The sequence below is a fragment of the Balaenoptera physalus genome (genome assembly GCF_965194825.1).
Source record: "Balaenoptera physalus genome assembly, chromosome: 4".
NCBI lineage: Eukaryota > Metazoa > Chordata > Mammalia > Artiodactyla > Balaenopteridae > Balaenoptera > Balaenoptera physalus.
In genome coordinates, this window is record NC_138891.1 from 30,814,451 (window position 1) to 30,828,467 (window position 14,017).

The window sequence follows — 14,017 nt, forward strand, 5'->3', positions numbered from 1 at the left end:
CAGTAGCAATGGGTGTGTAGTCTGGGGACTGACCTAATACTCCTTTTTCAGGAATCTGAAAGGGGGAGAAAACTAAGTCATGTCTCTCCTCCTCAGACACTGTGGTTCTTGCTTTGTTGGGAGTCCCGTTATCTAATTTGCCTGCATGCTAAAAAAAAAAAAAAAGAAGAAGAAGTGGGATAGCACTATAAAAGGAACATATAAAAGTATAAAACAGTGTACATGCCTCTGTATTTTGGAGCTGTAATGCAGTCCCTATTACCTTATGAGTCATTATTTTAATCTCCTAGAATAGAAGCTCATTATTTAGTAATAATATTTTGTAATGTAGCTAAAGTAGTACTTTGTCCTAAATCTAATAAAATCAAATTATCATAGGGCTGGAAAGGATCATTTAAGGTCAATTTCCCACCTTCAGGCAAAAGCACCACATTTCAACCTCATTCTGATACTCTTTTGCAAGTTACTAGAGGACACTTTTACTCTTGGGTGTCATCTTAAATCTAACTGGTTTTATTATGCTTCTTTGTCCTGATTATTGATGAAAATGTTTAAATATTAACATAATAATAACTCTAACAGAATGTCTCTTCTTAGTACCAAACAAAACACTAACCTCCACATAGTCACTTAGTCTCCCAAATAATCTGAATTTGAGGATTGTATGCAAAAGAAGGATATTGCAATATGCTGTGGAGGTCCTATTTCCCCCCTCTACTCAGAGCTGTTCCTGGTAGGTCAGAGATCACTATGGTTATGGTCTTAGGGACAAATGTCTACTGAATGTCCTGAGGCTGTAGAATGCCTGGGAGCAATTAAGTGATGATTTCTTTTCTCTGGGCAGCCACTAAGAAGCCACGTGACCTAGATGATTATTTTACTTGCTGTCAATGGAAAATCTTGTTAAAGGGAAAGTAGATGTCATTTACCATTTCCTCTTGGATTTTTAGTTTTGCCATTCTGTCAGAGAAGTTCATCCTTGTTAGGCAGGATTTGTTCTTTCAAACTGATAATCTTGGAATACAGTTGTTTTCTTAACGGTTTCTGCCTGTTGATTTTTAGCTTTCAAGGTTTTTGTCTTATTGGTTTTGTTTTGTTTTTAGTTTTTAGTTATATTTGAAAATCATTTACCTAAACTATCTCTATTCTAGATGTTTCCCTAGAGTTTATGAAGGTGGCAACTGGCAACTTTACTGTAGTTTAATTTTTTTTCTTCATAAACCTTGGAAGACATCTATGTAAATGACCAAGGCCTAGGGATTTGAGTCAAGTCATTGCATTTTAGAACTGAAAAGGACATTGAATACCAGCTAATAAATATCCCATTATACAAGTTATGAAATTAAGGCCCAGAGATTAAATGACTTTGCTGAAACCAATTTACATGTTAGGCGAAACTATGACCCTGATCTTTTGATTTCTAATTCTAGATTCTTTCTAATTCCACCCTATTCCCTAACAATCCAATTTGGGTGTTGAATATAATTAATTATAGCACTTACTATAATCATTGTTCTTAACTATAGCAGGCAGAATGACTGTCCCTCCAAAATGTCTACATCTCAACCCCTAGAATATCTGAATATATGCTAATGGCAAAGAGAAGTTAGGATTGTAGATGGAATTAAGGTTGCTAAGCAGCTGAACTTAAAATAGGTAGGTTGTCCTAAATTGTCCAGAGAAGTCCAAAGTAACCACAGGGTCCTTACAAGTGGAAGAGGGAGGCAGAAGAGGAAGTCAGAGTGATGAAACATGAGAAGGACTTGAGCTGCTATTGCTGGCTTTGAAGATGGAGAAGGGCAAAGAGCCAAGGAATGTGGGCAGCCTTTAAAGGGCAAGGAATCAGACTCTCCCCTAGAGCTTCCAGAAAGCACTTCACTGTTAACACGTTGATCTTAGCCCAGTGAGACCTGTGTTGGACTTCTAAGCTGTAAAATAATAAATTCATGTTGTTTTAAGTCACTTAGTTTGTGGTAACTTATAGCAGACTTAGTTTGTGGTAACTTATAGCAGCCATAGAAATGAAAGCACTAACAAAGTACTGATGGCTGCTTAATGGGAAATTTTCTTTCCACAGAATAAATATTAAACTCTTCTCCTTTTCCTTTTTTTTTTTTTTAAATACTACCTTAAGATAGTTAAGCCCTTAAGACAGTATTTGCCTCTTGCTAGGAAACAAATATCATTTAGTATTAATTTATTGCATTTTCCATAAACAGACACAAGTTCATGCACAGTTAACCAAAAGGAGAGACCAGGAGGGAGGTTCAGAGGATGTCCCTGACATACTTCATCAGAATGCCCTTGGGGCAGCCGGAGGAGAAGTAGACTTTTGATATGCGGCTACAATTCTCTGTGTGTCAGATAAAAACATTTCAAGGCTTGACTGTGGATAATAGAAGTTTCTGTAAACTAACTACTGCCCATGATATTTACAGTCTATGATCAAGGACATTAGTGCTCATAAAATTTTGTCCCTTCAGAACACACTTTCCACTCAAAAGTAGCAAAGAGAAACAAAGTCATATATACCCATACCTTCACACCTGCCTCTTATAATAAGACCTTTCACCTGAATAATCATTTTTAGAAATAAGCAAGCCTCAAAGTTTCTGTCACCAATTTTCATATTACCTTGCTACAGAACCATTCTTACATTACTTTAAACCAGCCAAAAGAAAGGCAAGCAGAAACGAGTACTTTAAACTCAGTATTCTTTGGTCTAAAAAAATCTTTAGCTTGTCAATATTTCTGAATTTCCACCCATCAAGATATTTTTCTCAAAACCTAGAGAAAGGCCTCAGGTGACCGGCTGTCCCAATCTACCTGGGATTGAGTAGGTTCCTGGGACATGGGACTTTCAGTGCTAAAACGAGGAAAATCTTGAGGAAGAAAGACCATAGACAGGGCTGGAGGGCATGTTTCTGTGTTGCAGCCCAAGGCCCTGATGCAGAATGCCCCAGGTACCAGGGAAATCATTTTCCAAGTTTAAGGTCCAAGGACCCCCAAACAGGTGAAGTTTGGGCCAAAGAAGAGCCTGCCCTGCTCACAGTCTCCAGTATCCTTCTCAATGATTTACTTACTTTGTGTGATGAGCAGCTCAAGTTGAAAAGCATAATCAGAGGACAGATCTGATTTCATGGAGAATGTACTGTACCATTGGCTAAAGCATAAACTCCAGGTTTTTGCTGACTGGCAAACATGCTTATGTTCACAGGAGTACCCCCTTTGATTTATTACAGGGTATTAATAAGCAACCTCAGATCTGCACTGGAGGCTCAGTTTGATAGCAGGGTCCGTGCAACTGGACACAGTTACGAGAAGTACAACAACTGGGAAACGGTATGACGTGCACCATGTGATTTAGACAGACATTGCTTTGGGAATTGAACCAAGAATGTCACACATTAATCCACAAATGGTTCCATTTGGTAGATAGAGGCTTGGACTCAACAAGTCGCCAGAGAAAATCCAGACCTCATCTCTCGCAGTGCCATCGGAACGACATTTTTAGGAAACACTATATACCTCCTCAAGGTAATCCTTTTTAACCATAACCTTCCCATGTCTGAGGGCTTTAAATCAATGACTTCTAACACACTAACATCTGTTTTACAGACATATTCATCCCAAACATTGTTATAACTCTTTCCCTTACTCAAACAGCTTCCCCAGATTGTTTTATCATATGTGAATTCTTAAATCATTATTTTGATTTACTCAAAAGGAAAAATGCAATAAAATAAGAGCAGTCCTATAAATTTAACCACATCCCTGTAAGCAATGTAAATGATCACCTACCTTGATGCAATTGTCCTCTCCCAGATGTTGTTTGCAAATCCATTTGCTAAAGAGGTTCATAAACTTCATATCTATCAGACAACAGTACACAACGTATCAACAATTTGTTTCTGTCGTCCTCTAATGCCATTTTTGTCATGCAATTCTAATGAAGAAAATAAAAAGACGTGGAATAAATGGGAGAGAAGGAAAACTTCTTACAAGATTAGCAACAATCATGATTACTTCTAATTACTCATCCAGTTGTCTTGGTCACGGCCCCTAACAGTAGCAGCAGAAAATAACCTCCATGTGAGTACAATTAAGCAGGGTAATCAAGCATCTTCTGAAAAATATGAGCTTGTCAAGCTTAATAAAAATAATAAACAGCCATGTAAGCCTTCAGCTCAAATATTGTGAGTGTCTAGAGGCAAGAACATACCGTGCTAGTATTATGTTTTAATTTAATCGTGGAATGTACCTCTTGCTGCTGTCAGCTTTCACCTTTCGAGTCCAAAGCCCAGATGGGTAGTGAATGTTAACCCCTGAATATGATGAATCACAGTTTCCCTTTTCCTTTTGTTTGCAATAGATTGGCAGACCTGGACCAAATAAGCCTGCCATTTTCATGGACTGCGGTTTCCATGCCAGAGAATGGATTTCCCCTGCATTTTGCCAGTGGTTTGTGAGAGAGGTCAGTATGTAGAATGATTACTGGCAGAGGAAAGTAGAAAGTTTTTTCTTTTTTTATTTCAATCAATCCCTTGTAAACTAGCTATAATAAAAAAGAATAATAGCATAGAAAAAATTCATAATTCCAAGATCCAAGCTACAAAGGTCACTAAGAGAACTTGATAAGGCAAAATTTTTAAACAGTTAAAAAATGGTATTTATTTGTATTTCACTCATCTTAACTTTCTTACCCACCTTTGGTAGAAAGGCTAACAGGTAGTAAATATCATGGATAGGGCATTTAAAAGTTAATGATTATGGAAAAACCACTAACTTGATCATTATCTCCTAGATAATAATCAATGTATACTTCAGAATAAAAGAAAACAATGCATAGTAGGCCCTATTCTAAATGATACTGTTTTCCACTCCTTTATAATTCTAATGGTAAGATATATGTAAAAACCCTTTTAAATATCCATGAGTCCATTATGATATAGATGATTCAATAAATTAAAAAAAAGGAAAGAAGGAACAACTCTTTCTTATAGAAGAATTACAACTAATAGATGTACAAATGAGCAAAATAGAAAGTTACCATTAGAACACCACAGTAATAACTACTTCATGTAAATCTACAGATGGATACAAAAATTAGTGGGTAAAAGTTTAAAGAGAAATAGGTTATTTGCAGCAGCAAAGTATCTCTTAAAAAATATGTATTATATTACAAAGGCAAAATTTACAGGGGAGAAGCCTAGCAGAAACTACCTTAACCAAGTGATCAAGGTTAACAACACCTGTGTCAAAGTCATAAAGGAAAGTCTGAGGAACTGTCACAGATAAGAGGAGACATGATGACCAAATACAATGCGGGGAAGCTGGGTAAAAGGTATATGAGAACTCCTTGTATCTGCAACTCTTCTATAAGTCTAAAATTATTTCAACAGTAAAAGTTTAAAATATTGAAATACTTTAAAAATATAAGACTATTATTATATACAACATAATTTCTTTTGGGTAAAGCACTTCTGTATCTATTCATTAGGCTCTTGGTTTCTAGACATGTTATGTGTCCAATTGGCACCATTTAATTTCAGTGAGTATCTCACTATCTGCCCTCTAGAAAGAAAGACTTTCATCATTACTTCGGTTACCTCTAATCACAGACCACTAACAGAACATGGTTCTATAGCTCTTCCAACATAAAAAGCACATGCTTTACCATGTGTTATTTTAATAAACATACATGTATAGAGCCATGAAGACTATATAAAAACTGTTACTACACAGAAGCCTTAAATATCTTAAAAATCTCTTCAAGCAAGCCTAGGGAAGAGTTGAATGTAAATTTAATATAATCCTGGGGCTGAAGAACTGGGACTAAGAGAACATAATAAATGGGTATGAGGTCCTTCATTCATACATAGGTATCCACATCACTTAGCAGGGAGAGCTAGACCCTTAACGGAGTTCCCTTCTCAAGAAAGAGGAATACGAAGAAGACTTCCATCATTATGCAACTTGAGACTTGCTGAGAGCCTCTCCAAAATCCATCAGTGTGATCTCACTTCATAGCGGGAGGCTTTTTCATTCTTCTTCCTCTACTGAGACCATCTACAGGAGGTCTCACCAAAATTAAACAGATTTCTAGATGACAGTATTAGGAACATGCATAACCATCCACAGACATTCCTTACTTACTTACTAGGAACACCCTCACAGCCTACTAACTTTGAAAAAAAGTTCTTACCCTCATATCCTACTAACTTTGAAAAGAAGTTATTACAATTACTATTTCAAAGGAAATGAGTATTCGTGTTCTTTAAAAGTCTTTAATTTTATTGAATTTTTGTTCATCTTTAAAGTAAATAGTTAAAATAAAAAGTAATAATTATATGAGTTATATATGGATGAAATAGAGCAGGGGTCCCCAACGCCCGGGCTGTGGACTGGTACCTGTCCACGGCCTGTCAGGAACCGGGCCGCACAGCAGGAGGTGAGCGGCGGGTGAGTGAGTAAAGCTTCATCTGCGGCTCCCCAGCGTTCGCATTACCGCCTGAACCATCACTCGCGTTACCGCCTGAACACCCCCGCTCCCCCATCCGTGGAAAAATTGTCTTCCACGAAACCGGTCCCTGGTGCCAAAAAGGTTGGGGACCACTGAAACAGAGTATCCTAGAAAAAGAGAAGAACTAGAAACTATTTTAAACAAAACTGGCAGTAATATTTTGCTATTTGCTTTTTAAATATTAATAATACCTACTTCAAAAGGGGATGCCACTTTTGTTACCAAAGTCAACATTCATCTAGTCTATGTAAATTTTAGCAGCATAATGCATTCCATTTTTCCATGAAATTCCGCTTTGTAATTTATACACAGGCTGTTCGCACCTATGGACGTGAGATCCACATGACAGAATTTCTCGACAAGCTAGACTTTTATGTCTTGCCTGTGGTCAATATCGATGGCTACATCTATACCTGGACCAAGGTATATGAACCAATACTGAGAGGGGCTAATGAAATTAAAACCAACCACTTTCTACTATACTTGTCCTAACCATAAACTGCACTTTTCAGTACCGAATGTGGAGAAAGACCCGCTCCACCAACGCTGGATCCACCTGCATTGGCACAGACCCCAACAGAAATTTTGATGCTGGTTGGTGCAGTAAGTATCTGGCTGACCATTTTGCATGCGTCTTTTGAAAAGTATAGGAAGAAAGTAACAGGAAAACACAATAGTGTCTAAAATAAGAATAAAATATAAATTTTTATATTTTAGAGTTCTAACTTTCTGAAAGCACAAACAATAAACAGTTTATTCAGTCAATAAAAATGTATTGCTTATTCTATTATGTTCCCAGCTGTGCTAGACGCTGGAAACATCGGACTGAACAAACCAGACATAATCCTACTACTTATGGAATGTAAAATCTAGAGGAGACCATCATTAAATAATTATTTAAATAAAATTGTGATATAATTATAATTTTGTGATTTAACTCTCAGTAAATGATTATACTAATATAGAAATTTCTCATGGATATTAGTTTGTCCCTACTTATTAATCTTCTTACACTATATTGATCTCATTGTTTAGCACTACACAGGGACATATTGGTGATTTCACATGCAACTTTCTAGCCTGTTAGCTTAAAAACACCCTACTCTTGTGACTAAATGTATGCATACTTTATAATGTACACATACATGAGGATGATTATAAAAACTCCTGTGAAAACAACTTATTTTTTAACTCTCTAACTCTCTAATTTGAAATTTTGAAACATGACCTGTGGGAACGTCAGTAGATGACCATTTGCCATTAACAACAATATGTTTTTCCAGGTGTCGGTGCCTCTAAAAACCCCTGTCATGAAACTTACTGTGGATCTGCTGCAGAGTCTGAAAAAGAGACCAAGGCCCTGGCTAATTTCATCCGCAACAACCTCTCTTCCATCAAAGCATATCTGACAATCCACTCATACTCCCAGATGATGCTCTACCCTTACTCCTATGATTACAAACTCCCAAGGAACAATGCTGAGTTGGTAAGTAGTCATGGTAGTAGATATAGCATTTCACTGTTGAGATTTTTGAATTCTATTCCTAGAAAAAAAAAATTATACAAACAATTTCTGGAAGTTCCATTCTTGATTTTCAGTAATAGAAGCAAAAAACTTACCACCACAGATTTACAAGGAATCTGAAATTGGCTAGATAAATTGGCTAGAAGAAATGTGATTTTGATGCAGAGAATGATCCCCAAAATGCGGTTAATTCACTAATCTTCAAAATGACAACAGTTCCACTTCCTCCTGCTTCACCACAATACTGACACACATGATGATTTCAGACGCATCTGGGGTAATCAACAAAGTTCCTTCACCTCATACATAATCTTAATCAGAAAGTCAATTTTATCAAGTTGCTTTGAGCTGGATTTGACATGCACAGGCAGACTATGGCAGATCATTAGGAATTTGGCACATTTGGTTGATATCAGGTTAAGTGACAAGATCCTAATATTGCTTATTTCTAAATTGTTGGATTAGATGAGACACAGATGTAAATCAATCAATGAACAAATGATGTGAATGGGTCCTTACTATATATGAGAAATAATGCAAAGAAAATGAACTATCCCTGACTCAAAAAATTAGCAATCTTGTTGGAGAATCAAGATACAACCACATGAAAAGTTAAATAATATAAGAGTTTTATACTATTCAAATTAACAAATATCGTACATCAATGTATAATTTTCTTAAATAAGCAGGTTTGAATCCTTCAAACAACTTTTTTTTAAATTTATGAACATCTGGCTGCCAGAAGTTGGGACCAATGATCTGAAAGAAAAAGTGTAAGATTTAAAGCATTTGAGTTATGCCAAAAAAAAAAAAAAACAGTATTCCACCTAGACAACGACATAGATATTTGCCTTACCTAAATGCATAAATTCAAAGACCCAATAACTTTATCAACTGGAAATTGTTTTGTACTTTCAGATTCAGTCTTTCAGAGACCAAATAAAACATGTAATGCTGTAAATATTTTGTGAACAGCAAAATGGGAAAATAACTCAGCTTCTTAGAAAACTGATAGCTAATAGTTAGCCAGGTCCTGTTCTTTAAAAAAAAAAAAAAAAAAAAAAAATGCTATTTTTCATTTCATTTCATTTCAGGAAAATCTTCCCATCTTCCCTATCTGTAGCCAAAAAACAAAAGAGGACATCATTAGCTGGAACCATTAAATATTCCAGTTTTCCAATTAGGCTCAGTCTGTAAGTGTTCCCAGCAGTGGATGCTCACAGGCCTGCTGTCCCAGAGATGGGTGTGGCCAGCTCCTCATTTCAGTCCTAGATTTCCAGGGCCACCAGAGCAGAGGAGGTGGGGGTATGTTGTTTGCTTAATTCATGTGAATATGTTTAAGCTGTACCACATCAAGAGAAAAAGACAAAGCCACAAAAACTAAAGCACGAATGAGTTAGTAAGTAAAATATTAAAACTAAAATTATAAACCATATTAAATGTAACAATAACCAATATATCCAATTTGCTTAATAACTAGTTTTAAACATAAACACTAAAAGACTAATGCTAACAGAAAAGCTTGAAGTGTTCTTTGGGATTGAGCTGCTTCACAAAGTTTCAATACTTTTTCTTACTTGGGGAATAAGTTTAAGCCCTTTTAGCGATGAAAACTTTGTTGCCCCACTGGCTCCATACAATAACGTAGTACCTGACTGCTCTAAAAGTCTACAAACTTTCTTTTAAAAAAAAGAATCAAGTAAGTTCTACCTTTAGAATCTCATGAATAATTCTTGCTACTTCCCGTGGTTTCTCCAGGAAAAGACCCAAGACTCAAAGTGAGTTTAGTGGGCCAATTCAATATGTGCCCCAAATGGTGTGAAACCATTCCAGAGAATGTGATCCACTGATACCTTCCTCTAAGAATCACTCCTTCACTTAAAATCAAGGAAAGCGAGGTAATAGTAAAATATATATTCATATATATATATATTAGAAATTCCATCCTCCAAAATTGTTTTCAAATTCTAATTAACAAAGAAGTGAAACAGAACTATATCAAAGTAACATATTCATAATCAATTCTCAAACAAGCATAAACCACAAAATAATCTTACCTTGTTTATATTTATACCCACAAATCTAATAAATTCAAGGAAGAGGACATGTTACTTCTTATGTTTTCTAGAGCATGATAAGATAGGTGAATAAAATACAAAAATTCTTTGCACTTATATCACACACATTGATTTAAAAGTTACTTTAATTTCCAATAATTTTTTCTGTGATTAAGATTTTGCCTAGTATCTTAAAAGAGATATTTAAATGCCATCAGTAAAATCTAAGATGCATATTATTTGATTATTTGATTCATTTGCGATCTGAATTTAGTTTGGCACCCCAAAACAATTTAAATCATTTGAATAGTTAACTAGAAATCCTTTCAGTCTTTTTCTTATTTTGTATAAATCCAATTCACTTACTTCCTAAGAACATTTTGCTAGAACAACTCATAACTATAGTGTTATCACAAATACATGTATAGCCAAAAGAGAATTTGAGTCTCCCAAGAAGAAAGATATTGGCTTTTCCATGGTTTTTATTTGTAATGAGGATATCACTTTAAAAAAGTAAAAGTCTTGACCTAGAAAGATGAATGTTCCACCCAAATCTAGTGCCTCCATATTAATTCTCAATTAGAAAAAATGTGACCCCACTGTAGAAAACAAGAGAGTAAAAGACTAATAAGATGAATTATTGGCACCATACCACATTATAGATAACTCAGAATTTTCTTAAAGGACTACAAAGCAGACTTTGTCTTATACAGATTTTAGTATATATACGTGTGTGTGTGTATATATATATATATATATATATATACATATATATGATTCTTATTTTTCTTTATACCTATCAAACTTATAAAATCATATTTGTAGCTAAAAAAATGCTTCAGTGAAATAATCGGAAGGAAATTATTCTGTACAGAAACATTAGGCCTCGAGAGTTCAAATTTAGAACATACCGTAAGTAGCAATCCTTTGACATTTGAGTCGTGATGAAAATGTATACGGCTTCATTTCTGAAAGATCTTACGTGTAGATTACCTGACAATTACTTATATCATGAGACAACCTTCAGAGGGAAGAAAGGCAGAGATGGGAATGCAAAAGACCAATGAAGTAAAAGTACAGAAGTAATAGCATGGATTAAAAAGGCTACCAAAAAATACATCTTCAGCAGATGAGTAAGAAGTTTGAGGAAACATAAGAGTGTCTTACATGCATAATGCTTTCCTGACTGCAAACTGCTTTTACACACATATATTATTTAAAGAAAAAATACAAAATGCACTGTGAGTTTCCAATGACTTCATAAACGTCCAGTCCCTCAGTGTTGACTTCTTCAGTATAAAGCTATCACTACCTTCAGAGGAAGTTTTAAGATCCAGAAAAAGAATATCTTTACATCTCCAAAATTCTAAAGGGTAATGAAATATTGAGTTATATGACCTCTTTATCATCAGAGGAAATAAAAACTAGGAGACATAATTGAAAAGGCTCCCAATCCTATCCATATCTTTGCATTTATTGAGCATGGAAAAGCTCCCAATCTTTGGTCTACCTTCCCCTCAAAGAGGCGCACACGGCACTGTTAATAGTAATTATTACTATAATACTACTTCTAAATTCAAAAGCAGAAACCCAGAATAATAACCCATCAACTAGGTACCTTCACCCATTTCCCAGACTGACCAAATGGAAAGCTGACGTATACTACACAAAGATGCCAATCCAGGGCATGCATCTATCATTACATTTCTACATTAGAAGCACAGAATTTCACAGGTGGAAATCTTGGAATTTCTCTGCTTCTGCTTTCTCATTTTCCAGCTTAGACAATGAAGGCTTGGCTAAGCCAACACCAGTAGTAGAGTCAGCCTTGGGCATGGAGCTATTGGATGCTGAAGAATTTCCTAAGCTGCCCCAACTTCCAAAGATGCACACACACATACTTGTGTGGCCATGTTCTATGTTGGTGCTCCATGCAGCCGGTCTGCAAAAGACCATTCATTAAATAAAGTCTTTTATGTCTTTTATCCCACAAATATATCACTATTACCTCCGACCCCGGACCTTGCTAAGGATTGACACTGGTCAAGTAAGATCCCTGACTTCTCAGGGCCCAGTCTTTATGATTCTGGCTGGTACTTTCATGGGTATATGTACATTAACCAGGAGAAATATGACAGTCTAAAAATTTCTGAAAAATTATTAAACTTGGCAGAAAGATAGAACTCCATTTCTAAAATCTAACGCCTTCTAGTCCAGAGACACCTCGCTACCTCTTAGTTAAAGCTTTAGTTAATGAGTCACCGAGATAGAAACCCACTGCTCCCTCCCAAGCACGTGAGCATAAGCCAAGACTATGATTAGAGATACACATGAAAATCAGGGGGAAGAAATATTGTGAGTAGGATGTGGACAATTGCAGGGCCATGCGCACACTCAGTCGCAGCTGTCACCACGTCCTTGCCTAATAACAAGAGCAACAGGGCACAGTCCCTGTGTCAGGCAGGCTGCCGGCAGCTAAGGCAGACAGGACTGAGGCACAGAACATCTGCTTCAGGAATTTTCTCAGGATTTCTAATCTCACTTATAAGACAAAAAAATTTTAAATGACGACTGCAGAATTTGTTTGATTAGAGAAACCAGTTGCTGATTTACCATTATATATTTTAAGTGGCTTCTTGGCCTGTTAAAATTCTCCTGCAGGGCCTGGTCAGTACATGACTCATCAGGCAATTACCAGAAATTCCACTGAGCACCTATTAAGTGCTCGGCATAAACCATGGTTCCTGCCATGAGGAAGGGAGCAGAGGGGGTCAGCCTGTTGTGAGTGTTCTCTCGTAGGAAGAGTGGGAGTGAGGTAACCAGGTTACGGAGGGACTTGAATGTCAGGATGACTCCTGTGTCACTGCGGGCCCTGGAGCCAGTGACCTGGTAAACAGAATGGCCACGTCAAATACAGAACTCCCAGTTAGATCTGATTTCAGATAAACAACAAATAATTTTTAGTGTTTAAGTATGCTCCAAATATCGCATGGGACAGACTTATACTGGAAAAGCATTCGTTGTTTATCTGAAATTTAAATTTAACTGGGTATCCTGTATTTTTGGCTAAATCTGGCAACCCTTCAGGTAAAGTGTGATTTTAGCCGGTGTGACCTAGCAGCGGCGCTTCGGAGACACTTGTACTACCCTCAGCAGAGGAAAACAAGGCATTCAGAGCACCTTTAAAACCAGCTGTCTTCTTTTTCAGTTTTTCTCTCTAAAATACTTTCTTCTTTAACATAATTACGTCTTTTATCTGACTTTCCTTTAAGCTAATTTTGCCTCCTTCCCTTCCCCCAGAGGACATCTTGGGGGGGCGGGCGGGGCCTTTTTGATTGTTATCACTGTGGGAGTGTTCCCACATGATGTGGGTGGAGGCCAGGGGAGGCTGATAAACACCCTGCAAAGCTCAGGACAAGCCTCCACAGCAAAGGATTATCCAGCCCACAAGTGCCAAGGCGGAGAAACCCTGCTTTAAGCAAAGGTAAGAAAAGTCTCATTCCTGGCCAAAGGTCCCTGGCTTTCACAGGATCCTACACCTCCTCACAAAGAGCTTACAATTTTCTGCAAATCTCAAGTGCGGCAGAGTACATTCCCATCATACGGCATTTATTTTTTAACATTTATTTGGAAGAAGCACTACCGCCACCAGGGGAAAAAAAAAAAAAAAAAAATTCTGGACTTTGCAACTTCAGCTGACTCATGCTTCACATTTTACCTGAATCTGAAAGAGCTTAAAAATATGTATTCAGATCAGCCAAAGAAAGAATTTGGTTTCCATCAGTGAAAGCACTGCCACGCTCCCCATGGAGTCTGCCAGGATAGACAGGCTCTGCTCTCTAAAGCAGGCCTCCCCACACGCCTTGCCTTTTCTTCGTCTCAAGGCTTTGCAACCAGAGCCTGCACTTGTTT

General features: G+C 36.9%; 1 protein-coding gene across 1 annotated transcript in view; it reads left to right on the forward strand.

Annotated features, from left to right (window-relative positions):
* CPB1 (carboxypeptidase B1) overlaps positions 1-14,017 on the forward strand; it is a 69,088-nt gene that overhangs the window by 42,475 nt on the left and 12,596 nt on the right. Inside the window, exons 5-10 of the mRNA XM_082459615.1 lie at positions 3,243-3,342; positions 3,436-3,537; positions 4,373-4,474; positions 6,836-6,946; positions 7,036-7,126; positions 7,807-8,009. Coding sequence (XP_082315741.1) covers positions 3,243-3,342; positions 3,436-3,537; positions 4,373-4,474; positions 6,836-6,946; positions 7,036-7,126; positions 7,807-8,009 — 709 coding nt within the window. The remainder of the gene's footprint in view (positions 1-3,242; positions 3,343-3,435; positions 3,538-4,372; positions 4,475-6,835; positions 6,947-7,035; positions 7,127-7,806; positions 8,010-14,017) is intronic.